The sequence below is a fragment of the Gobius niger genome, assembly GCF_951799975.1.
Source record: "Gobius niger genome assembly, chromosome: 5".
In the NCBI taxonomy this organism is placed as follows: domain Eukaryota; kingdom Metazoa; phylum Chordata; class Actinopteri; order Gobiiformes; family Gobiidae; genus Gobius; species Gobius niger.
Genome location: NC_136856.1, coordinates 7505590 through 7532514, shown reverse-complemented (window position 1 = coordinate 7532514; position 26925 = coordinate 7505590). Strand labels below are relative to the sequence as shown.

The following is a 26925-nucleotide window of genomic DNA, read 5'->3' as shown; positions in this document are numbered from 1 at the left end:
ATTTTCGTTTGCTCAGTATCTCCATGATTAATATGACTTCATGTTTGCATTTCTATCCATTTATTCAAACTATAAAATGAAGCAGGTTCTTTGTATCCTGGATAAATGTGATAAGACTGAGAATAAACCAGGAAACACATGAGTCAAAGCCATTAACGTGATTCATTTGTGCAGCTAAACAAACTTATCACTGTCCCGGTGAAGACGTGGGACTCGGCAGACTTTACTTTATGGAGCCAGAGGTTTCACCATATTTGGAAACGGGTCAAAGTTCAGAGCTGACAGAGTTAGCAGCGCAACGAGCGGCTCAGGTTTAAGCAATCGAGGCCGAGCGACTTGATGATTGAAGAGAATCCCTATTAGCTCATTGGTCCACAAATCCAAAGGTCGTCAAGACAGGTTAGTTTGTAGAACACGATTAGAGAGCGTCACAGTTACATCCAAATACAAGAAGGGCAATATCATCAACTAAAACATAAATACCGTAAATGCTCTAATACAGGCCGGGGCCTTTATTTACTCGAGGGCATCTGGGACCAGGCCTTTATTGGAACCAGGCCACAATTAGAGACAGGCCTTTATTTCTATTTGAGCAAAACGGACGACCAGGAAAACGAAGAAAAACAGATTTGTGTCCATTTGCACCTAAAATATTAGGTTCATTTATTAATGAACATTTCAAACCCTCTCCCAGCGGCTGGAACATTGACGCCTTTTATTTTGTCGGGACAACAGGAAGTGTTTCGTTGCTGTTAGCGGAGCTTTGACATCAATGTCACTGCAGGTTTCTGTTTCGTTTTTACCGCGGACCGGATTATTTGTTGTTATCTTGTGTAAAAGGCGAGTTTAGACGGAGCGCTTGTGTTTGTGTCATGTCAATTTTAGTCGACTAAATTTAAGACGAATTTAGTTGACTTTGCATTGATAATATTCATTATACTTTTTCTTTTATTACATTCATTGTGTCTTCTTGAGTGATAAACTTTTTGGTTTCTTTTTAAAAGACACTAGGTTGAAACAAACAAAAGCTGTTCAATTACCTTACGCGTTTCAATGGACAAGGGAACTACTTCCATCTTCGTCAGAGGCGTCTCCCGACGTGCATGATGCGTCTCTTATTGGGATTGGGATGTTGTTATTCCCAGTTAATATTCATTATAATCATATTTAATCTTGTTCCTCTGCTTCATGGAGCTGCTCCACATGAACAAAGCTCAGAGCTGATCCTTTGGCAGAGAATTTATATGATCTGAGGCTCTTTCAGACGGTCAATAGAAGTTTGGATGATTTTAGTCTCTCCTTTTCATTTTTATTTACTCTCATTTTAGTCGACTAAAATATATATGGACATTATCTGGACATTTTAGTCATAGTTTTAGTCTCATGAAAAACTTTTAATTTAGTTTTAGTCCAATTTTAGTCGTCAAAAATATCACTTTGACTAAAATTAAGACTAAATATTTTAGTCGACGAAATTAACACTGATACATAAACAAACCACAAGCTTCCGTTTGTCGAATAGCGCGTCATCGTCTTGCCGTCCCTCCTCGTGCTGTGATTGGTTCCTAAAGATTTGGTCCGTGGTCCCCAGGCTGCCGTGCAGTTCCAAACGCAGTCTGGCGTTCGCCGTTTCCTCCTTCGCTCTGCCCTTATATGGTCGCTCTTCCTGCTCCACGATGTCCATTAGGCTCCAGCGGGGGCTTCCCAGGGCCGCCCGCCGTCTCCTGTACATGCATCTCCGCCGACGTCGCGTTCATTAAGAGCGGTTTGTTGTCCTGTCTGTGGAGCTGCATAAACACAGCTGCCCAGTTCAGAGCCAGACGCCGCGCGCACCAACAAACTCAGGAAATCGTGGACGTGATTAGGTTCTGGGGCCGCAGCAAAGCAGTCACGGCCAATTAAGAGCGCGCTAGAAATAGTCCTCCCCTGTGCAGCGTGTTTGTCCTGCTAAAGTGACCTATGCGCTCCCCCCTATAGAGCGCACAGGGACGTAAAGCAAAGGCCACGGGTCTCCCAGAGTCGGGCTATTGAAGTAACGCCGTAAAACGATTTAAATGGGTCTAAATCGGGACGGACTGGTCTTATTCTAAGCTAAACCTGGGCAGGACAAATAAGTCTCAGGGATATTTCAGGATTTTTGACATAAGGCCTCATTTCCTAGTTATCCAGAGTGCTGTTGATTTCTGGAGATTCATGCAGTCCTTATATTTGAAGAGTTTTGTGTTGCTAGGCTAATGCTAGGCTAGTGCATGTCTATGGTAACTAGTAGCCTGCATTAAAAACAGTCTGACCCAAGCACAGAGCACCTGAGGCAAATCACTCATAACACAAGACTACCCATATAAATGTCTGTGTTGACTGAATAAGTTTTACAATACAACCATTTTGCATTTAAAATAACTTTGAGCAGCATCAGCTTCCTGGTTGTAGCTACGCAGTGGCGGAGTGATCTGCTCGGTTACCGGATCTACAGTTTGTTTACCTGCTGCCGGCTTTACTACACGTGGAATTCACAAAGGAGCTTTCTACAAATCAGACATGGCAACGTTTGGAGGACGACCCCATGATTTTGAAGAGGTTTTTAACCTCTTAACTCCCACCTGAACCGAGATTTTTTTTCTATCATTTTTTTGTTAGGTATTCAACTCATTTTTGTAACTTTTTTGTCATTTTTTTAATCACATTTTTGTCATTTTTTCGCCATTATTTTATCAACTTTTTGTCACATTTTGTCACATTTTTTGTCATTTTTTTGTCACATTTTGTCAAATTTTTTGTCATTTTTTTGTCAATTTTTTTGTCATTTTTTCGTCAATATTTTATCAACTTTTTGTCATTTTTTTGTCAAATTTTTGTCCTTTTTTGGTCAAATATTTGTCAATTTCTTGTGACATTTTTGTGACATTTTTTGCCACTTTTTCATCCATTTTTCGGCACTTTTTTGTCACATTTCCATCATTGTTTTCGTCTCAGTTCTGTAGCTATTCTCTCACCTTTTTTCCAGAAGCTTTTGGACTGGGGTAAAGCCAAACTGGAGAAAATGTTCTCGTTCAGGTGGGAGCTAAGGGGTTAATGCAGGCTACTAGTTACCATAGACATGCGCTTGCCTAGCACTAGCCTAGCAACACTAAACTCTTCAAATATAAGGACTGCAAAAAAATCTCCAGAAATCAACAACACTCTGGATAACAAGGAAATGAGGCCCTATGTCAAAAATCCTGAAACATCCCTTTAAGCAATAAACCCGCCAAATACTTTCCCCCTAACTCCTTTAACTCAACCTACCTGTCCTGCCAGCAACAGGGAGACCCCCCAAAAACGTCATCCCGAGAGAGAGAGCGGGAGAATCTGATGGCCTAATTTTGCGGCAAATGGGATGAAATTACTGCCTGGGACGGGACAGGCTTACGGGGGTTAGAAGGAGGGGGTAGGGTTTAGCAGAGGAAGTAGGAGGGGACCGGAGGATCATGATGGATTGGGGCGCAGATCATCACTCAAATCCTTTTATAGTGGTTTCTCTTTGCGGGTTACTGTGTTTCCGCTGTTGTAGCAGGCGGCGTCTGACCCACAGGATCTGTCAGACGAGAGGACGGGGCCTAGGGCGGGTTTTTTTTTTGTTATTTGTATAGTTATTATGTGTCACAATCTCGGTGGACTATCACGGCCTTGGGTCTTCTGCTTTCCACCCTCAAACTGTGGCCGTTTTTACATTTTAATCAGTGGGGAGCAATTGGCCAGTCCAGAGTTTAAAAAGCTCAACCTTTTTGTCCGTTTTGTTCCCCTCGGTCTGTCTAAACGGTGCTTTTGGCAGACGACGAGGCAAAGGGGCGTTTGGAGGGTCAAGTTACCACAAATGTCATGGAAAAGCGGCTTAAGAGAGTCTGAAATTCAGCACTGCTTTGCAACAAGTGGAAATGTTGACAGGATATAGTTGGAATGAAGAAGAAGTGACAGATGCGTTTAGAGCCAGGGCTAAATCAGGACTGGACTTGGACGAAATCGGTCTTAAATGTGACTAAAAGTGGACTTGAGGGTCGAGCTCACACTGACTTAGGCCCAAAGCAGGACTTAACCGGGACTAGGCTGCAAAAAACTGGCTTAACTCTGATATTTAGCACGGATTAAGCAAGTTTAACTCAAATTACGACTGAACAAGGTCTTGGCATATCTTTCCTAAACATAGATTATTTTATGAACTAGAGAAAAACTAAAATGGAAATAGATCTAAATGTAAGTAAAGCAAAACATTTTAAATCTTAACCCCCGACTTAACGAAGCAAATTTTCTCGAGTTCGGCTTTACCCAAACCCAAAAGCTTCTCGACTATATTTTTCGTCACTTTTTTGTCGCTTTTTGTCCATTTTTAAAACTTTTTGTTGTTGTTGCTTTTCCAAGGTTTTTTCTCGCTTTTTTAGCTTTTTTTTTTTTGCTTTTGCAACATTTTTTGTCACATTTTTGTTGCATTTTTTGTACATTTTTTGACATTTTTTTGTAACTTTTTTGTCGCTTTTTGTTGCATTTTTTGTAACTTGTTTGACGCTTTTTTGTTGCATTATTGACACTTTTTTCAAGTAGTTTTTAGTTAAAGGAATAGGCCACCGTTTTTACATACTAAGATATGTTCTTACCTCACTTTAGTCGAGTTAATATATCCCCGTCTGGTCTTTGTCCGTGCGCTCTGCCAGGCAAACGGAGCACATACGCAGCCTCTCCCACATGTCACATAGCTCCAAAAAAGCTCACGATAGAAGCTACCAAGCTCTTCCACGTGTTCCCTATTTAAATAAAGTTACGTGAAGTATTTTCATGCGAAGTATATTTACACAGAAATGTAACATGTCGATTTTATAAGCAAATAAAAAGGGGGACTATATTGTGAGGCGTAATGATACGAGGAGCACAGCGTCCGCGTAGTAACTCCTAAAGACTTCCCCCGCTCACTTCCGTCAATAACCTTTAGGAGTTACTGCGCGGACGTATTACTCCTCGTATCATTACGCCTCACAATATAGTACCCCTTTTTATTTGCTTATAAAATCGACATGCTACATTTCTGTGTAAATATACTTTGCATGAAAACACTTCACGTAACTTTATTTAAATAGGGAACACGTGGAAGAGCTTGGTAGCTTCTATCGTGAGCTTTTTCGGAGCTATGTGACATATGGGAGAGGCTGCGTATGTGCTCCGTTTGCGTGACAGAGCGCACGGACAAAGACCAGACGGGGATATATTAACACGTCTAAAGTGAGGTAAGAACATATCTTAGTATGTAAAAACGGTGGCCTATTCCTTTAAGCCAAACTGCAGAAAATGTGCTGGGTTCAGGTGGGGGGGTAAGAGTTAACAGTTTATTCACCTAAAGAGACAAGAACATATACTTCCCATAAAATGTACCAACAAATCAAAGCTGGTCGTAGGGATGTCACGGTTACCGGTGTAGCGTAAACCCCGGAAAAAAGTTGACAATAATAATTACCGTCTTGTTTTTGAAAAATTATTTTATCTCGGTGGATTACCGCGCCCGCGGTTTAGGCAAAATGAGCCTCATGAGCCGCCGTCTCATCTGCTGAAGTTTCCGCGCAGGCGCCTCTGTAGCTACAACCAAAACAAAACTTTCTCGAAGCTGGAATCATGTCCGAGACGGAAAAAAAGTTACAAAAATGAGTTGAATACCCAACAAAAAAATGATGGAAAAAAAATCTGATGACGTGAGGAAAGAGATCCTCTCGGTTCAGGCGGGAGTTAAGAGGTTGAATATTTACACCAAGATGCTTTAAGTTGGCGAAGAAATCTCTCTCGCCCTGAACACGACTACACTAGGTCAAAACATGGGCTGAGTCACGTCTGAAATGGCCATAAAGAGGTCAAAAGGTCAAATTATGAATTGTCTTCTTTTGTTTTTACACTTTCTGTGCTTCTTGTGCTTTGCTATCGTCTTCACTATACAAAACAGCAGCACAGGTCCAGATTCAGATGGGCCTGACTGTCTTTAAACGCCCCGCACATGTAGCCGGCGCTGAGCAACGTGACCTTTCACCCACTTCTCGTCTGGACAGCCCGGGCTCTCTTAATGGAAAAATCCCCGTGGACTCGCGCTCTCTCTCGGGCCGTTGTTGGCAGACCGCTGCATGTCATAAACTGTTTTTAATGACAATGCAAGATGCCTGTTTCCCCCCCCCCCCCCTTTTCCTAACCTCCGGGACGTCCTGAAGCGGGGGGAGCGAGCAGTGAAGTAGCCTTTAACTCTCCACTCAGACTTTAAATCTGTAACATGATTCTACATTGAAAACTAATGGGACAAATGTTGATTGTGATCGTGGGGGGGGGGGGGGGGGGGGGTTCCGAAATTCCAGGATCAGAATGTTTCCGGTTTCCTTGGTAACACAGCGGGGGACTTCGCATTAACTCCGCCTCAGACTCCACCCAAAGTTCAACTCTTTTGAGCGCGTCAGTCTGAAGTGGAAGTGACAGCTCCGCTCAGGACGCACCGGCAGAAAGAAGGGGGTGCAAGGACCCCCCCTAACCCCCCCCGACAAGACGAGCTGAGGGGAACTTAGCATTTCAAAGACGCTCGGACAGATGCTGCAACACCACATTTAAGTACTGCATTTGCCTTTTCATTCAGAGGCGGGGATTCAGTTTTACTTATTTTTTAGTTTTACTTACTTTACTGGCTTATGGGTTAGGCTTGGTCATTTTATACTCACTACTGCCACCTCAGGTCTTGCGCGTAGCTGCAGCTTCTGTATTAAGCTCGAGGCACTTCAGACCCGAATGAACACCTTTTTGAGTGTCAGTGCAGGATTTTAGAGGCAGTTGTGGTGAACAGGTCTGAGCTCATTCTACACTTTAGGCTGGAACATGTAGGGGGAGAGAAATACTTAATTTTAACATTTTTAAACTCTGTATAGTCCCGTATTGTGAGCAGTGTTAATTTTGACAACATATTTTAATTTAGTTTTAGTTTTAGTCTTTTGACTAAAATGTAATGTAATTTTAGTCGAGATTTAGTCAAAAAAATCTTTTCAATTTTAGTCTAGTTTTAGTCGATTAAAATGAGACTAATTTAGTCATCAAAAATATCACTTTGACTGAAATTAAGACTAAATATTTTTGTCGACGAAATTAACACTGATTGTGAGTAACTGTTTGAGGTTGAAAGTTGAATTTATGTTTCAGTCATGACATAGATGAGAAACAAAACATGAAATGTCATGTGAAAAGGCTTTGTCTGTATTTTTTTTTAAATGTAACAAGCACTGTTAAACTTTTTTGAAACTATTTCAGTTTGTGCAGGACTATCAATGCTTTCTGAACATAGTAACACACATTTAAAAAAAATACCGCGATAATACCGAAAACCGTGATAATTTTGGTCACAATAACCGTGAGGTAAACATTTCATACCGTGACTTTTCATATTTTTCCACTCCAGAGTACTTTGTAGAGCGTATATTTGCAAGTCCCGTCGTTTCATAGAAAAGCACATGTGGAGTGGCACCTTTGGAACCCGTTGTGCCGCTCACCTTTTTTATCTGTATTGACTAATAATTGAAGTATATTATAACATACAATTTAAGCTCATCATTTAGACCTCACTTACTTTACAATCTTGATCATCAGAACTCTATAATTTCACATGCAGACTTTTTGAGCGATACCGTCATGAACAACCACTGGGTTCTCCAAACTTTTTCCTCCTGTGAATCCACTATAGATCTGCAGAGGATACTTGAGTAACTCTGGGACTTAGTTTGACAAGATGAACGTATGGAAAAGACTTGTGGCACAGTCGTCGTTTCAGAAAGACGTTCATCATCGGCTTACACATTTGACACATCAAGTTTTGGCAAAAATGTGTAACTCTTGGGGAACTTTCCGAGCTGGAGTTGGAGACCCCCGTGTTGCAGCCTCTGTTTGCAGGACGTGGGTGACAAAGTAGTTTTCCGTGAGCAGATTTCCCATGATAATGATCTTGTCCTGAGTGAATCCGTGCGCTCTGAGGAGTTTCACGGTTTAAGTTCAGCCTCTGCGTTGACCACCATCGGCGGCATTTCTCTGTCACATTCCATTCATTTTCCTTTCCTCTGGGACTGTCCTTCACTGCCACTTTCAATCGGATTTAACCCCCCCCCCCATACACACACACACACACACTCCCCCCTCTCTTCTCCCTCTCTCTGTATGTCTCCCTTTCACCTCATCACTTTCTTCGTACTCCTCATTGGAGACGCTAAACAATAACCTACTTCATCCCGAGGAATGTCCGTGTCAGCCCCCCCTCCCCTCCCCACAGCTCCCGTCCATGTCCCGAAACGTTCTTAATCTGGGCAAAATGAGAATTCCTCAGAGCCACGGACGAATGTTTCACCTCAGCCAGGTTAGCGTCTTACATGTTCACCTTACATACGCTACAGCGGGGGTAGGCAACGTCAGGCCCGGGGGCCAAATCCGGCCCTCCGGTACAGAACCTCTGGCCCTCAAGATGATTTTGAGAAACACTATTACACAAATCACAGAGCACTTTTAACATTAGTCGGGTTAAATGGGAGAAAAATAGGTAGAAATACTGTCAACACACCGAATTAGGTCATAACACTGGCATTTGAAAGAATAATCGTTTTAAGGAAGACATAAATCGACTTGAATTAAGAGATTAAATCTAAGGTTTGAGTAGATTTGGTCTGGTCTTGGATGAGATCAAACCTCTAGTAGTTATTCTCTTAATTCAGATAATTTTGTGTCATTTCAAGTGAAAAACAATTATTTGTCTGATTCCAAGTGGGTTTTATTCTTGTTCCATTGGCGCTTTAGCATTTGTATCTTGGATTAGTTCAAACCGACTCAAATTCAACATAGACGAACTTTAATTCAAGCATTTATCTCATGATGGTGTTTTTTCCAGTGTTGGGCTTTACTTTGGGCGAATAATCAGTGGCTTCGGCCCTCGGTCTATTCACAATAAAGAAAATCGGCCCTCCGCCAAGAAAACTTGCCTACCCCTGCTCTGGAGCAACCCTTATCAGTTTGCGGTGGTGTATTTGGACGTTTTCTTATCAGTAATGAAGTGACTGGATCTTGTATTTTGGATTTTCTTCTCTCTTCGGACCCATTTTGACAGATTCTGGCCAGTGCTGCAGACTGGAAGCACCTCACATGACTTGCAGATTTGGCAGTGATTTTACTCAATCATCTGACCTTCGTTTTGACGTGTGACGAAATAAAGCTGACACTGACATTGACCTTTGTTTTAAAGGAATAGGCCACTGTTTTTACATACTGAGATATGTTCTTACCTGAGCTTTGACGAGTTCTTTAGGACCTGTCTGATCTTCACCCGTGCCTTCAGTCACGTAAACACAGCGCAGACGGCGTTAGCATTTAGCCTCTCCCTCTCTCCTCTATAGCTCCAAAACAGGTCAAGATAGAAGCTACCAAGCTCTTCCACGTTTTCCCTATTTAAATATGGTTATGTGAAGTGTTCCACTACAAAGTATAATTACACAAAATTAAACAATGTGGATTTTCTAAGCGGATAAAAGGGGGAACTATATTGTAAGGCGTAATAATACCAGGAGTAGTTTGGCATCCGCACAGTAACCTTCACTTTACTGTGCGGATGCCAAATGCCAAATATCTCCATTGTGTATTTGGATGAACAATATCCCTCTCGCTCTTTGTCTTTTCTGTCAGCGTAGTATTTACTCTCACGGACAATTCATGAGTAAAAGAAAACGTGATGTTCTACGACACCTGCAGCGGCGCTTATGTCCTCTAGGGGCACGAGTTACTTAGTCCTGCTTTTTCTTGCAGGCTAGTTTTCCTCTAGCGTTCATGTCAAAGAGACCCTGTCCCTGTGAAGAACTGGGATGCCGCAAATATGTTCGGAAGTTTAGGAATGAGTTTGGACCACACAGAAAATGCTTCTAAAATGTGGCCTTTCAAGCGTGTGGAGAAAGTCTTTGGCGAAGCAACCAAGAGAGGGCGGCTGGTTTGAGATCCCTGGTCTAAAGCCCGCCGTCTCTGTAGCTTTGTTATTTGTCGTTAATTGTTAATTGAGTCTTCGCTAATGCTCACCACTACAGCTTTTTTGCCTTGTTCGAACAGACTTGTTTTTAAATCTACTCTCGGAGGGTGTGCGCTTACATACTTTTCATTTTAAACAGAACCTTGAGTGAATCTTTGGAACAGTCTGGATATACAGCAGATTTAAACTGTTATATAAACATCTGGTCTGGCCACAATATAATATAGAGAGAGGGTTCTGTGTCTTATTACATGTGCTCGTCATTTCCTTACCATTGTTGGAATATTATCCATTACATTGTTGGTATGTCGTCTTTTACCGTGTTGTTACAATTGAATATCTGTGAACCTATTGGAAGAAACAGTGAAGCTCATTGTGTTTATACTGATGGGAAAAAGGGCTGGGATTAAATAATAATAAGTTCCTTCCACTCCCTTTCAGGCAGAATCGGAGCGTCTTATCTGCATGTTCAATATTACTTTATTAGAATATGACCCAAACTGTGTGGCTTTTTCGTCGGCCTTGTAAGCCTCTGTACTATTGGCTGAGATAATGAATGAAAAAATGAAATAAACATAGCCGACATAGACACAGACAGAGTGTGATAATATATCGATTTTCCAAAATATATCGCAATATTTTGCAGGACGATGCCGATGTTTTATCGATACTCCACAGTTGTCAGTGAATTGAGGCCGATAATGATTAATAAGTCAGACCAGTCGAGGGCAGCACTTGGACCAAACACTGTCACACAAATACATTACTTTTAATGAGAGTTTTTATAAGATTAACTTGGTGTTGACTTGTTGCTTTTGAAATAGGACTGTGGTTTCTTGTTGTTTAAATGTAAATGAAGTGATGCTACTGATAGATCAATGACCCATTTTCAGTGTGTAAGTCAGGGATCATATTCAGTTACCTATTTAAAAAAAAGAAGGTTCTAATACACCTTATATATGGTTTTGGCAGCTCTGTGATGAACAGAAGTGAAATAAATGAAGATATATATATTATTGCGTTTGTTTTCATTTTTTCTTAGTCTGAGGGTGCGTGGTGTTGCGTACGAACAGCTGTAAACCCGACACTTCTCTCTCGCTCTCTGGAGCGTTTGACAAAGCAGAGCGGCTTCACATGGACAGATCAAAACAAGGTCCAAGGACGATCGATCGATAACACGCGGTGTTTCAAAACGTGTCAATAATGTTGTCATTAAAAAAACTGACTTGAAACAGAGATATTTGGGCATTTGCCTCTTCACATAACTTTAGTGTCCGTCCAGAGAGGAGGAGAGAGGAGTTAATCAGAAAGGAGAGTGTCCCTGTTATCTCCATTTCTGGAAAAAATCTGTGATTTTGATCAAAACTAGCCTCTGTTTAGCTTTGGTTTCTCAGGAACCGAGGCACGTAGAATTACAGAGTTTTCACCTATGGAGAGCTTAGAGTCTCTCCTTTCAAACAAGCCATAGCTTGTGTCCATAGCTATAACATAGAATACGCTTTGGTGCTACAAATATCATGAAAAATGATGTATCATAGTTTTTGTTTTGCAATATATCGATTATCGCAGTATCGGTACATCGTAAAGTTATCGTTATCGTGAGCCAAGTATCGCATATTGTACCAAATCGTGAGGTGCCCAGAGGTTCCCACCCTATTAGACACTCAGTTGGTTTCTCTTTCACACCCGCTTCATGTGCTTTTGTTTGTATCTGTAGCTGTAACACCTCTGTCTCTTCTTCTTGTAGCTGTAACACCTCTGTCTCTTCTTCTTCTTGTAGTTGTAACACCTCTGTCTCTTCTTCTTCTTGTAGTTGTAACACCTCTGTCTCTTCTTCTTCTTGTAGTTGTAACACCTCTGTCTCTTCTTCTTGTAGCTGTAACACCTCTGTCTCTTCTTGTTGTAGCTGTAACACCTCTGTCTCTTCTTCTTGTAGTTGTAACACCTCTGTCTCTTCTTCTTGTAGTTGTAACACCTCTGTCTCTTCTTCTTGTAGTTGTAACACCTCTGTCTCTTCTTCTTGTAGCTGTAACACCTCTGTCTCTTCTTCTTGTAGCTGTAACACCTCTGTCTCTTCTTCTTGTAGTTGTAACACCTCTGTCTCTTCTTCTTGTAGTTGTAACACCTCTGTCTCTTCTTCTTGTCGCTGTAACACCTCTGTCTCTTCTTCTTGTAGCTGTAACACCTCTGTCTCTTCTTCTTGTAGCTGTAACACCTCTGTCTCTTCTTCTTGTCGCTGTAACACCTCTGTCTCTTCTTCTTGTAGTTGTAACACCTCTGTCTCTTCTTCTTGTCGCTGTAACACCTCTGTCTCTTCTTCTTGTAGTTGTAACACCTCTGTCTCTTCTTCTTGTAGTTGTAACACCTCTGTCTCTTCTTCTTGTAGCTGTAACACCTCTGTCTCTTCTTCTTGTAGTTGTAACACCTCTGTCTCTTCTTGTTGTAGCTGTAACACCTCTGTCTCTTCTTCTTGTAGTTGTAACACCTCTGTCTCTTCTTCTTGTAGCTGTAACACCTCTGTCTCTTCTTCTTGTAGTTGTAACACCTCTGTCTCTTCTTCTTGGAGCTGTAACACCTCTGTCTCTTCTTCTTGTAGTTGTAACACCTCTGTCTCTTCTTCTTGTAGTTGTAACACCTCTGTCTCTTCTTCTTGTAGTTGTAACCCCTCTGTCTCTTCTTCTTGTAGTTGTAACACCTCTGTCTCGTCTTCTTGTAGTTGTAGCTCCTCTGTCTCTTCTTCTTGTAGCTGTAACACCTCTGTCTCTTCTTCTTGTAGTTGTAACACCTCTGTCTCTTCTTCTTGTAGTTGTAACACCTCTGTCTCTTCTTCTTGTAGTTGTAACACCTCTGTCTCTTCTTCTTGTAGTTGTAACACCTCTGTCTCGTCTTCTTGTAGTTGTAGCTCCTCTGTCTCTTCTTCTTGTAGCTGTAACACCTCTGTCTCTTCTTCTTGTAGTTGTAACACCTCTGTAACACCTCTGTCTCTTCTTCTTGTAGTTGTAACACCTCCGTCTCTTCTTCTCCTCAGGGTATTTCAAGGAGCTGCTGCTGAACTCGGAGAAGTCCCTGCACAAGATGTTCACGCGCACCTACGGCATGATGTACGTCCAGAACTCGGAGCTCTTCAAGAACTTCTTCGCGGACCTGACGCGGTACTACGTGAGCGGCAGCGCGACCATCAACCTGGAGACCATGATGGCGGACTTCTGGGCGGAGCTGCTGGAGCGCATGTTCCGCCTGGTCAACGTGCAGTACGAGTTCAGCGACGCCTACATGGAGTGCGTGAGCCGGCACACGGAGCAGCTGCTGCCGTTCGGGGACGTCCCGCGCAAGCTGAAGATCCAGATCACCCGGTCCTTCGTGGCGGCGCGGACGTTCACCAAGGGCCTGGCGCTCATGCCCCAAGTGGTCAACAAAGTGTCCGCAGTGAGTACGACCACCAACGTCAGGGGTTTCTGTGGGAAACGAGACGGAAATGTTGTGGACAATGTATTCAGTTGCAGTTTTGGCTGAACTTGACTTTTTTGCTCAGAAGTTCCACTGTTTGATGAAAGGTTTGCAAATCTTTTTTTGCGTTTGTGGCACTAAAATGTATTAAAATGGCATTACATGTGCCTAGTTTCTGCGTGTATAAACCCTGATGATAAACCTGATTGAATATCAACAGATACTGATAACATTTCACTGTAGAAATAAAAAGGATAAGCAGAGTTGGATTCTAACTCATTTGGACAGCAAGTTGGTCCGTTAGCCTGCTCAATGTATTTTCCCTATAGCCGTGAGCTTTAGCCTTCAAACATCGCAAATTATGAACGACCCCGATGTTTTCAGCTGTTGTCGACCCATCGAACACATGCAGGTCAAAGCCTCGTTGGAAATCATTAAAGGAACAGGCCACCGTTTTTACATACTGAGATATGTCCTTACCTTAGCTTTGATGAGTTCTTTAGGACCTGTCTGATCTTCCCCCGTGCCTTCAGTCACGTAAACACAGCGCAGACGGCGTCAGCATTTAGCCTCTCCCTCTCTCCTCTATAGCTCCAAAACAGGTCAAGATAGAAGCTACCAAGCTCTTCCACGTTTTCCCTATTTAAATATGGTTACGTGAAGTGTTCCACTACAAAGTATAATTACACAAAATTAAACAATGTGGATTTTCTAAGCGGATAAAAGGGGGAACTATATTGTAAGGCGTAATAATACCAGGAGTAGTTCGAAATCCGCGCAGTGAAGTGAAGATTACTGCGCGGATTTCGAACTACTCCTTGTATTTTCCTATCCTTGTTTAATTTTGTGTAATTATACTTTGTAGTGGAACACAACAAGCTCATTCTACACATGGCTGGAACATGTAGGGCAGGGGTAGGAAAATACTTAGTTTAACATTTTTAAACTCCGTATAGTGTAGGGCTGAAACGACTAATTGATTAGTCGACCACTAATCGATTATTGAAATAGTCGACAACTATTTTAGTTATCGAGTAATCGTTTTCTGGTTCACACAGACTCAAATAGAGCAAAACTGACATGAAAATGTAGTATTTTTCGATGAAAACCTACTTTGTTTTTCATAGTAAGGGTCTGTAGTGTTTCGTATATTGTAAATTTCATAAATATCCGTCTGTGTCTCGTCTAATCAGAAGCAGAATTAGCGCCAAGAGCCTCCAACAAACATTTACTTTAAGTTTCCTCCATCAACACGTCCTCAAGCGACGCCACTTTAGCTTTATGTGTTTTTTTTTTGTTTTGTTTTTTAATCCAATTTTCCTACAACATTCACAGCCAAGCGATTAATCGATTAATCGATTAATCGTAAAAATATCGATAGATTAATCAATGACAAAATAATCGTTAGTTGCAGCCCTAGTATAGTGCCTTTAAGTTCAATAACAGAAATAAATGTACTTTTGAACAATGTAAACACAATGAAAAGGACAAAACAGACCTCCCCATACGTTAGTGTTGCCCCCGGCTTCCCGAGTCATTTATATGAGGAGAGAAATCTCAATTTGAACGGCTGGGATTCAATGACAAACATGATGTGTGCATTTGTAGGAACAGGCTCAGATACTAAAGGCATTTGACATTTCAACATATTATAGCTAAAGTTAATTAGCTCAGTATCTGTAAGTTCCTCTTGTGATGTGCCAAAAATAGCCACATAAGCCATGTACTTTTCCCTCTGCTAATGGGCAGTAGCTACCTCTGCTGAAGCCAGTAATTCATGTTTAAATAAACGTAAGCCTCTGTGTCTGAGTTCATATCTTTTTAAGGGAAAATGCCTTCATTCTTTCGCTCCTGTTCCAACAACAAATCCCACTTTTAGAGCAACTTATTTTTCCACTGCATGATTCATGGATGATTGCATTACGCTGCGGGGACTGGGGAGACTTATTGAATTGCCTCTTCAGCCCTTTTTTACACATGTCCATAAATATTTTCACTCTGACCGCGCTGCGAGCATAACAAGCTTGCCCTCTGGTGTTTCAGGTCAGCGCGTCTCCCAGCTGTGTGCGCGCCGCCATGAAGATGTTGTACTGCCCCTACTGTTCGGGGCAGGTGGCGCTGAAGCCCTGCCAGAACTACTGTCTGAACGTGCTGCGCGGCTGCCTCGCCAACCAGGCCGACCTGGACGCGGAGTGGAACAACTTCCTCGGTGAGTGGCCGTTTTCATCAGTGTCGAAGCAAAGACAGCATTTCATAACTAATTTATCTGTCAGGGGTGCTCAAACTTTTTGTCTCCGAGGGCCAAAATTGAAAAGTGCCTGTGAGTCGTCGGCCAAACACTGCGATGTCAACCACGAAAAACACGTATAACTGCAAATTATAAAGTTCCTTTTTTTATTTCCTTTTTATTTCTTTTTTTAGATAGAATCAAATGCAAATGTATCTAATCTATCTATGCAAATAACATGCTATACTAAAACAAATGGTAACTATGGCAAAAGCCTAATTTTAGTAAAACAAAATCAACAATTGTAGCAATTTAGTGCAAAAAACAAACAAACACCTGCATCTACAGCACCTACAGTAACTTTACCTCATTCGTTCACTCAAAGAAAATGCCACATTAGATTATTTTGAAAGTGTCAGTTCAGCATCAATTCTTTTTTAAGTCTTTTTTAACATATACTGTTGTCGATGTAACAACCTTTGCAATAAAAGTTGGAAAACTGTGAAAGTCGCTGCTACAACGCTCTGTGATTGATAAACACCAAGACACCACAACAGTGTTTCCTTAACTTTGCGAAAGGAGTGAAACAGCGCCCCCAACATGACGCTGGTGGTCAAAAAGTGTACTGCATCCATATTTACCATTGAGAATGAATGGAAGAGAGTTAGTATTAACCAGTGCAAAAGTAGGTCACTCTCTGGCGGCCCACAGAATTGTTTCAGAGGGCCAAATCTGGCCCGCGAGCCCCACTTTGGGCACCCCTGATATATATAAACACAGACCCTTGTTTGGCTTCGGCTACTGTGACATTAGTGGAGAGAAGAGATAAGAGGTCGCTTTATTGATCCCCAGTGAGGAAACCAGTGAGGTTTATGGCTGGATGTTTTTGGAAAATGACACATTTAAAACCTGCCCTGGAGAGTTAGCATTTGAGAGACGACTAGAATATGAATGGGTAAAGTCATGCAAGAATTACATGCATTTCAGGACATGTTTGAACCCCTAAACTACTGTTTCTCAGCGAGGAGCCCCTGGTGGTTCTTAACCTCTAACCCCCACCTGAACCGAGCACATTTTCTCCAGTTTGGCTTTACCCAAACCTAAAAGCTTGAGAAAAAAAAGCATAAAAATAGCGAAGAAAACGAGGATGAAAACGTAGCAAGAATGTGAAAAAAAGAGCGATAAAAACATGCAGGAAAAGCCACAAAAAGTGATGGAAAAACCAAAACAAACTGACAAAAACATGAAAAAAGAGACGAAAAAACAACAAAAAATGTCACTTTTGCAGGTCTTAGCTTTCAAAGAAAAGTGAATTAAAAGTCTAATAAAGAAGTTCCCGCACACCATCAAATCCTTGGAGAAGGTTTATTTAAATTGCCAATCCATTAATTTAAATAAACCTTCTCCAAGGATTTGATGGTGTGCGGGAACTTCTTTATTAGACTTTGCTTTCAGCCTTCATCCTATCTCCAATCGATGTGTGAAGTCCCCTTACTTTTGACGTCTTTCAGCAAAAGCTTTGAATTTGAGAATAGTTTAGCTTTATTTTGAACCAAACATTCATAATGCATCTTAGTTTAGTTGATTACTTTGTGAACATATTCGCAGGATTGACGCAAAGCATAAATGAAACACTCGAGGACACAAGATAAAAAAAGGTTGTGACCCACTGCTGATTTAGATGATTTTATACACTAGACCGGCGGTTCCCAAAGTGGGGGACGGGGGACACTGAAGTGGAGGTCACAAGAGGATTTGAAAAAAATATATATCTTTATTTACATTTCTGGCATTGAATTTTATTTTGATTGAAAACAGCATATTTTTTCCACACTGAGATATGTTCTTACCTGAGCTTAGACGAGTTGATTCTGGTCTTCTGGTCTTTGTGCCCGTGGAAGAGCGTTGTTCCTTCCAACTTCACCCCCGTTTTTAGCTATAGCAATACTTTGGGAGAGGCCAAATGCTTGACTGATGACTGAGCACACGCACAAAGACCAGACAGGTACGCATCAACTCGTCTAAGCTCAGGTAAGAACATATCTCAGTCTGGAGATATATGAAAAACCGTGGCCTGTTCCTTTAACTTAGGCCATATATCAAAATACAGTATCTAGACTAACATCATTAACCTCTTAACCCCCACCTGAACCAAACACTTCTTCTCCCCTTCGGCTTTACCCAAATCGAAAAGGTTCTTGAAAACAAAGCATCAAATTAGCGACGAAAACGAGACGTAAACAAGAAGGAAAGTGCAACAAAAACAATGACAAAAAGGTAACAAAAAAGTGGAAAAAAGCGACAAATACGTGATGTAAACGTGACAAAAAAAAAGCAACGAAAAAGCTTCAGTAAATTGCAGCAACTTTTGACCTCCTAATCCCCACCTTGACCAGTTCGACTTGACCCAAATCTAAAAGCTTCTTGTAAAAAGCGTCACAAACGAGACATAAATAAGCAACAAAATGGTTACAAAAAAGCAACAGAAATGCAACAAAGCAGACGTCAAAAAAAGTGAGAAAAGTGATGAAAAAGCAAACAGTTACAAGACGCTCAGGGTTTTGCACAGGTAGAAGCATCTTGGTCACATTTAATGCTTTTTCGTGCTCTTTTACTGCCCAAACACTATACTTTTAATGACACCGACACAAAAAGGGATTTCACATTTCAATCCTAAAGAGAAATGAGGAGAAACATCATATCCAAAAGCAAAATTGTATGAACATTTGTGCACAATTTCCGCCAGAAATGCAGTAACACAAGTCGATTATTGCCTTTTTCCTCCTATTGTGCAGAAAAACCATTACAGCCTTATCTACCATCCTATCACTCTCTCTGCTGCTGTATATTTATCGCCGACATGCCAAAACAAGGCTAACTGTTTTGCGCTTTCCCTTTGAACCCGCGCTCCCCCCTCAGCTCTGTCTAAATTGAACAAAGGGCCGTAGCTGCTGCTCATTGTGGAAAATCTTGTCCAAACACGTCACCTATTCTCCAGCACGTCGAGCAGGTTAAATGGACGGGGAGGAGCCGGAGACTGAACCGAGAACCTCTTTTGTTTTGGGGGACTTTGTATCGTTTTCATGACTTCGTGCAGTAAAAGCCCTGGTGTTTTTCGTGAAGATGTTTTTCCCATTATTGAATCTGACGGACTCCGGGGACGTGAAACTGTTTCTAGTTTTACAATCTGCTGTTGGTCTGTGCTACTGTGGCGTCTGGAGTTGTGCCCAGGAAAGCTTCAAGGCCATGGTTTCAGCTTCAAATGAGGAGCTGTGGCGCCCTCTGGTGGTGGAAGCGAATTTTACACACTATGCATTTGTTAGTATTTATATTCTTTTGCCCCTTTATATCGAGTTTCTATTCTTCATCGTATATAAGATGCCTCGATTTACTATTACCTGTTTGTGCATTACCCTGTTCTAAATATTTCCCTGACCATTTGCTCCTTAAATAGTAGTTGCGCTGGTACAGACTCAGAAAAGGTTTTATTGGCCTGGTTTGAGGACAGGTTCACAAACTAGGAATTTTTCTCGGTGCAGACGTGCGACATAAAACATATAACACAGAATTAAGATTAAAAATAAGCAAAAAAACGTCCAACTATACGCAGGGGCGGACTGGGACTGGAAAACAGCCCTGGACTCGGACCAGCCTGGCCCAAATTAGCGTAGTTGTGACACTTCCACAAATACATATTTTAAACTTTTACCACCCGCCTTAACCAAATGCATTCTGTCCTCTTTTGGCTCACCTGATTTGAAAGCTAAGACCCACAAAACTGACCTTTTTCCTCGCGCTGTTGCTGTGTTGTGTCACCTATTGTATGTTTTTTTTTTCTTTTTCATTTTTGTCACATTTTTGTTGAGTTTTCGTCACATTTTTGTTGATTTTTTTGTGACATTTTTGTTGAATTTTTGTCACTCTTTGGTTATGTTTTTGTCACATTTTTGTTGAATTTTTGTCACATTTTTGTTGAATTTTTGTCACATTTTTGTTGCATTTTTGTCACATTTTTGTTGAATTTTTGTGACATTTTTGTTGAATTTTTGTCACATTTTTATTGAATTTTTGTCACTCTTTGGTTATGTTTTTGTCACATTTTTTTTGCATTTTTAATTATTTTTTCTATCATTTTTTGTTGTGTTTTTTTGTCCGTGTTTTTCTCATGTTTTCATCCTCTTTTTCTCGTTATTTTGATGCTTTTCTTTTTAGCTTTTAGATTTGGGTAAAGCTCAGTTGAGGCCAGACCGGTGGCCCTAGAGCCTGTGGCCCTTCTGTGCTCTTCCAGAATGGACATATGGCCAGTCCGCCCCTGACTATAAGGTTATAGGGGGCAAATAAATAAGATAAAATGAAAAGTGACATATGGTAAGACAACAACAATTTAAAAATTGGAACAACAGCGGGATTGTATTTACAGATGTGTAGGCGTATACAGTCATATAAAGTGATATAAAGTGATATGAAGTGATATGAAGCGATTAAGTGATGAGTCCGTAACTAAGCTATAGAGACTTTTTTGTTTTGTTTTGATGTTTTTTGTTCATGAGTCTGATGGTGGAGGGGAAACAACTGTTCAAGCGGCGGGATCCATGGGTCTTGATAGACCGTAGCCTCCTGCCTTAGGGGAGGGGGTGAATAGTCCGTGTCAAGGGTGAGAAGGGTCAGCTGTGATCCGACCCACACACCTCCAGGCCCTGGAGACATGGGAGCTCACAGCCAATCATCTTCTCAGCAGCACAATGCGCTGCAGTCCATACTTGTCCCCGTCTGCAGCACCGGGGTGACACGCGGTGATTCAGGGTGAACAATGTGAGGCCTAAGGGCATTTATTTTACATTTTTGGCAACACTGCTTCTATCAACGTTGCCAAGCCAAATTCTTGCGTTAACATGGTCACATCAGTCATACAGTGAGGGCAATGGGCATGTTGAAAAGAAGAATTGGGCTTGGCAACATTGATATTTGAAATCAACACCCTCAAATTAGTACAAATACATGTGTTTCCATGTCAAAACACAAAACTAAATAGTTTACCATATATGGTCTAATCGGTCATACTTGAAGAGTGATTAGACCATGTTCAATGGGCTTGACCAGGGGGGCCCAAACATTTTGTCTCCAAGGGCCACAATGGAAAAGTGCCTGTGAGTCGCGGGCCAAACGCGGCGATGTCAAGCATGAAAAACACATATAACTGCAAATTGTAAAGTTCGATAGCCTCCATTTGCATTTGATTCTATCCATGCAAATAACATGTTATATCAAAACAAATGGTAGCTATGGCAAAAGCCTAGTTTTAGTAGACAAACAATTTAGTGCCAAAAAAAAACACCTGTATCTACGGCACCTACAGTGACTTTACCTCATTCGTTAACTCAAAGAAAATGCCACATTAGATTATTTTGAAAGTGTCAGTTCAGCATCAATTCTTTTATAAGTCACTTTTTAACATATACTGTTGTCGATGTAACAACAAAAAATGAAAAACTGTGAAAGTTGATGCTACAGCGCTCTGTAATTGATAAATACCAAGACACCACAACAGTGTTTCCTTAACATTGTGAAAGGAGTGAAACAGCACCCCCAATTTGATGCTGGTGGTCAAAAAGTGTACTGCATCCATATTTACCATTGAGAATGAATGGAAGAGAGTTAGTGTTAACCACAGGCAGCGCAAAAGTTGGTCACTCTCTGGCAGGCCAACAGAATTGTTTCGGCGGGCCAAATTTAGCCCGCGGGCCCCACTTTGGGCACCCCTGGGCTAGACGCAAGTTGGCCATTTTATACTCACTACTGCCACCTCAGGTCATACGTGTAACTGCAGGTTCTATATTAAGCTCGTGCATGACGGCACTTCGGACCAGAATTAACACAGTTTTTAGTGACAGTGCAGGATTTTAGAGGCAGTTGTGGTGAACAGGTCTGGGCTCATTCTACACATTAGGACATTGTTGGAACATGTAGGGGGAGGAAAATACTTAGTTTTAACATTTTTAAACTCCGTATAGTCCCTTTAATGCAAGAATTGGGCTTGGAAACGTGGAGTTTTTTCATTCAGCACCCTTGAATTAGTAAAGGTAGCTACTGTATGTTGCCAAAAATCAGAAAGAAATGCCCGTGAGTCCGTTTTTAAAGCGCATTCTTTGAATTTTTGACTATATTACACTGAAGACGAGTTACAAAGGGGGCGTGGTTTCCTTTTCCGTCTCTTTTCTGTTGTGAAAACCTCAAGCACCACATTAACAAAAGAAATTCCTCTTCATGCTTTCACAGACGCCATGTTGGGTTTGGCCGATCGCCTCGAGGGCCCCTTTAACTTCGAGTCGGTGATCGAGCCCATCGACGTGAAGCTTTCTGACGCCATCATGAACATGCAGGAGAACAGCATGCAGGTTTCTCAGAAGGTGCGGATCTCACATTATCCTGTGAATGTGTTTCTCTTGTTTGGCTCAGTGGTTTGAACGTCTAAAATTTGGCGACTCCTTCAGACATTCGTCCTCATTCGTTTTCTTCTTCCTCCTTCCTCCCGCAGGTGTTCCAGGGATGTGGGCAGCCCAAACCGAGCACGGCGTTCAGAACCAAGCGTGCGATCAAAGAGACCGCGTTCACGGGGCGATTCAGACCCTACAATCCCGAAGCCCGGCCCACCACAGCCGCAGGCACCACCTTAGACCGACTGGTAAGTGGAGCTCCCCCGCGTTTGCACAAGGCCGTGGGAACCCAGGGTGCTGAGGGCGCTGCAGCACCCCCTGGTGGATAGTTTGTGAACTGCAGGCAATATCAACCCCTTAACTCCCACCTGAATTGAGCACATTTTCTCCAGCTTTACCCCCAGTCCAAAAGCTTCTGGAAAAAAGCTGTGAAAAAGCGAAAACCAGGATGAAAATGTGAAAAAAGTGAGAAAAAATTGACGAAAAAGTGACAAAAATGGACAAAAATTTGACAAAAAAATGGAGAAAAATTTGACGAAAAATTGAGGAAAAAATGGACGAAAAAGTGATAAGAATTCGACCAAAAAATGTGAATAATTTGACGAAAAAGTGACAAAAAAATGGAGAAAAAATTACAAAAATGGACAAAAATTAGACAAAAAAGTGAGAAAAATTTGAGGAAAAATTGAGAAAAAATGGACGAAAAAATGACAAAAAAATTTGAATAATTTGACGAAAAAGTGACAGAAAAAGTGACAAAAAATGACAAAAATTTGACAAAAAAAGTGATGAAAAAAATCAATTTAGTTTTGTAGGTCTTTCAAATGAGGTGTTACACTGACCTACAGGATTTGGGTAAAGCTGAACTGGAGAAAATGCTCTCGGTTTAGGCGTGAGTTAAGAGGTTAATAAATAGGATTTATGCACAGAAAAAGTATTTTGGGGGTAAATGTTGTCCCTCAGCGCCCCTTAACTAAAGTATCTTCCCACGGCTCTGCGTTTGCAGGTTGACGGGGATAAATGGCGATGTTTTGGTTGTAACTAAACATCTACATCATTGTTTCTGACGTGCCTACTTTGTCATCGTTGTTTTTAAAGGTGACTGACGTGAAGAAGAAGCTGAAACACGCAAAGAAGTTCTGGTCCACGCTGCCCGAGACGGTGTGCGCGGGAGAGCGGATCGCACCGGGAGACGAGTGCTGGAACGGCACGGCAAAGAGCAGGCAAGAACCACGAGACCCAATGAAATCTAGGACGAAAGTTGGACGAAAGATGCTTGAGCCGCTGTTCTCTGTGTGCGTCAATAACATTCGGCTCTTCTGATTCTCAGGTACGAGTCCGACGTCATGGGCAACGGCCTGGCCAATCAGGTGTCGAACCCCGACGTGGACGTGGACATCACGAAGCCGGACATCGTGATTCGGACTCAGATCGCGGTGCTGAAGGAGATGACCAGCTGGCTCAAAGCGGCGCACAGCGGCAACGACATCTCCTTTGAAACCGGTAAAGTTTAATAGAGTTTGTGAAGTATTGTCGGGGGGAAAAAAAGATTTATATTGCATTTACCGTACTTTCCGGACTATAAGTCGCTCTAGCCAAAAAATGCATAATGAAGAAGAAAACAACGATGGCCAAAAAACTTGGCGCTCCGGAGCTTGTATCGCTCTTCCTCGTCCATATAGTGATGTAAATCATTAGTCATAAATAAATGTGCTGTATTTCCTCCATTTCCCATTTAACCGCGTTCATGTGGAGAAAGTGGCTGCACTGCAAAAATGAAATATCAAGCATTGTCTTAAATGACTTGAATTGAGGAAATATATCTTTTTTTGAGCGGTTTTCACTCATTTAGACACTTTTTCTAATCGGACCAAGTTTACTTTGCTTGTTTGAGGACATTTCAGACCAGTTCTAGGGTAAATCTCGCTTGAAATAAGAAAGTAAATTTGCCAATGAGATAAGACCAATTTTCTTACCCCATTGGCAAAGAAAATGACCTGAAATAAGGACAAAATGTATCGAAACGAGTCAGAAACATCTCAGAACAAGTGAAATAATCTGGGACAAATGCCCAAGAACTTCTTAACTAGTCAAAACAACTAACATTTGGATTATTATGCTCAAATTGAGATGTTTATACTGATCTAGTTCATTACTTTTTGCAGTGTGTGGGCCAGAATACATTTTATATGTTATATATTTTCTTATTCTTTACAAAGTCCTGCTTTTGAACAGATACTAAAGCAGGCGTGGAGCTGATCAGGCGAGGGAAACGTAAGGAGCATCTACAGCAAATAGTGTCAAAATGAGCTCCGACTGAATGAAGTAAAAAGATCGCGCATTGATGTCCTGCCTTTAACAGCAGAGCCGCAGGTGACTGAAGCCCCGCCCACTGAGGCCCCGCCCACTGGAGCTCCGAGAAGCACAGACCCACATTACAAAGAAAATTACTCTTATTTATCAGCCTATGATTGATTTGATCTTTCAAACATCAATATAAGGCTGTAATAACAAAAGTGGCACACGTCTGTTTGAAACTTCTCTCCCACGTGATTGTGTCGGTGCTTCAGTCTCGTTTATGAGAAGTCACGCTAATAAAGTTTGTCCACAAGAGGTCAGTGTTCAAAGAGAATGAAACGACTCAGAGACTTAAAAGCATATGACACTTTTTTGCAGGAAAGCCTCAAATTGTTACAAGGCTTCACCCATCACCACCTTTTCACTTTATTTTCTCTTCATTAGGCATGTTTTGTCTGGTGCGTTTTATACTCCGGAGCGACTTATAATCCAGAAAATGCAGTAGCTTCTTTTGTTTTCTTCTTTCAGAGTAGCCTCCACTTTCTCACTCCAAACTTTCTTTCTGCTCCTCGATTAGCCTGCAGTGCCCTCTTGTGGCATGTGAATTTATATGTTTGAATTGGCTTGTTGCACAATGTGGCTACGCTAGTTCCTCTGAGCTGAAGTTGTGGGCGCTAGTACTTCCTGTTTGTATTAATTTCCATTAAGATTAGCTTAGACGCGTTCGAATCATCGTATTTCCTAAAGATTCTGTGGTGGACAGTGAGTTCCTGGTAGACGATCACTTCCTACAGTGTAAATATTTCTGTAGAGGAGACGTGTTTTTAAGGATCAGTGAGTTTGTCTTGAAGCTAATGACTAACATTAATTTCATGCATTACACAATTTAAAATAGTGCCTTTTATTTAAAAAAAAAAAAAAAGTATAGCATGTTAGCCTTTAGCTTCAAGGCAAACTATCAATCCTTTATGATCACAGGTGTCTCCTCTGAACTCGTTACATCAAGATTTGAACACACAGTAAATGATCATCTACCGGGAACTTTAGAAAATATGATTATTATTCCAGGAAAAGAACAGACAGGAAGTACCGGCGCTCACAACTTCAGGTCAGAGGAACTAGCATAGCCATACCGTGCAACAAGCCAATTAAAAATAAATAAATACATAAAATCACATATTAGTCTCTCCGGAGTATAAGACGCCTGCCAAACTATGAAAAAAAGGTTGACTTATAGTCCGGAAAATACGGTACCAATACAGAGCTCCAGTCGAGAAGCTTTTAGATTTGGGTAAAACTGAACCAGAGAAAATGTGCTCGGTTAAGGAGTGGAATTAATATTTTCGATCCCCGTTCTTTTGTGCAGACGAAGAGGCCAGCGGAGGCGAGGAGAGCGGCAGCGGCTGCGACCCCCCGTCCTGCGCCACCGATCAGGACATCTACTTCTCCACGCCCCCCACCCCTCGCTTCGTCCCGGTGGGCAAACCCTCGGGCGGCGCCGTCTCCACGCGGGGCAGCCTGCTCGCGGCGCTCTGCGGCCTCGCCCTGGCTCTGCTCGCCCCCCACTGGAGATAAAGACTGCGAAAAACACAACCCCGGAAAACCAAAAAAAAACGACAACGCAGCGAAAAGGGGAAAAGACTGTCCTAAAGAGAGAGACTTGAAAAGACTGCTACCAAGACTTTGGATAGGGGGCGCTGTTCCTAATATTACTTCACTTTTAATTACTGTTTGCTTCCATGGACTCGAGTGAAGCCAACCTTTCCCCCCCGCCCCTAAACCTTTTTAGTTCTTGCTGGACCTGCCTACATCAAAACAGACTTATTTTATCGTCTTATTCTGGCAGTTGCTAAACATCTCTCGTGCCTTTCTTCACTAATTACCAAACGAACAAGCAAAAGTGGTTCCGACGTGCCCCGTTTCCCGTTTCTAACAACGTAGCATAAGTCATAACAATCATCTTTTCCTTTCGCTTCTTTTTGAATGTGCAAAAATACTATCTTCGACATTGTACATACACATGAAAGTTATTATGAAGCTTACCAGGGACCATCTTGTGTGAAATATGGCAATTTTTGCATTACCGGTGTTTTTGTTCTCCTCCCCCCCATCCCCGAGGAGTTTGCTTCTTGGGACGCTTATCCTGAATCAGTAATTTCTCAAATAGCAGTTTAAATCTGGCTTCTGCAGTACACGGTAGTCAGTTATACCTCGCGCTCAATGTCAATGCAATCATAAGGAAGTGGTACAAAATAGGACCTGGAGACAGTCCTAGTGGAGGGACTTTTAAAGACGTTTGGCTCCCTCTAGTGGTCACTGTAGGCTTTATACAGTTGTCTAACGAGGGGGTGGAATATTCGGGGGGAGAAAAAGTGGAATAAAAAGGCAGTGTGTTGATATGAAAGGAAAGATTATTTTAATACAGGGTTTTATATTGTGGAGTTGTAATTTTTAGCTGGTATGAAGATATACATTAGGTACTACAGTGG

General features: G+C 41.7%; 1 protein-coding gene across 1 annotated transcript in view; it reads left to right on the top strand.

Annotated features, from left to right (window-relative positions):
* Positions 1 to 26683, top strand: part of gpc4 (glypican 4) — a 105075-nt gene extending 78392 nt beyond the window's left edge. The window contains exons 3-9 of the mRNA XM_079556310.1: positions 13059 to 13456; positions 15521 to 15686; positions 21981 to 22111; positions 22240 to 22386; positions 23237 to 23361; positions 23469 to 23641; positions 25803 to 26683. Of these exons, the coding sequence (XP_079412436.1) occupies positions 13059 to 13456; positions 15521 to 15686; positions 21981 to 22111; positions 22240 to 22386; positions 23237 to 23361; positions 23469 to 23641; positions 25803 to 26011 (1349 nt within the window). The 3' untranslated portion in view covers positions 26012 to 26683. The remainder of the gene's footprint in view (positions 1 to 13058; positions 13457 to 15520; positions 15687 to 21980; positions 22112 to 22239; positions 22387 to 23236; positions 23362 to 23468; positions 23642 to 25802) is intronic.
* The last annotated feature ends 242 nt before the right edge of the window (positions 26684 to 26925 follow it).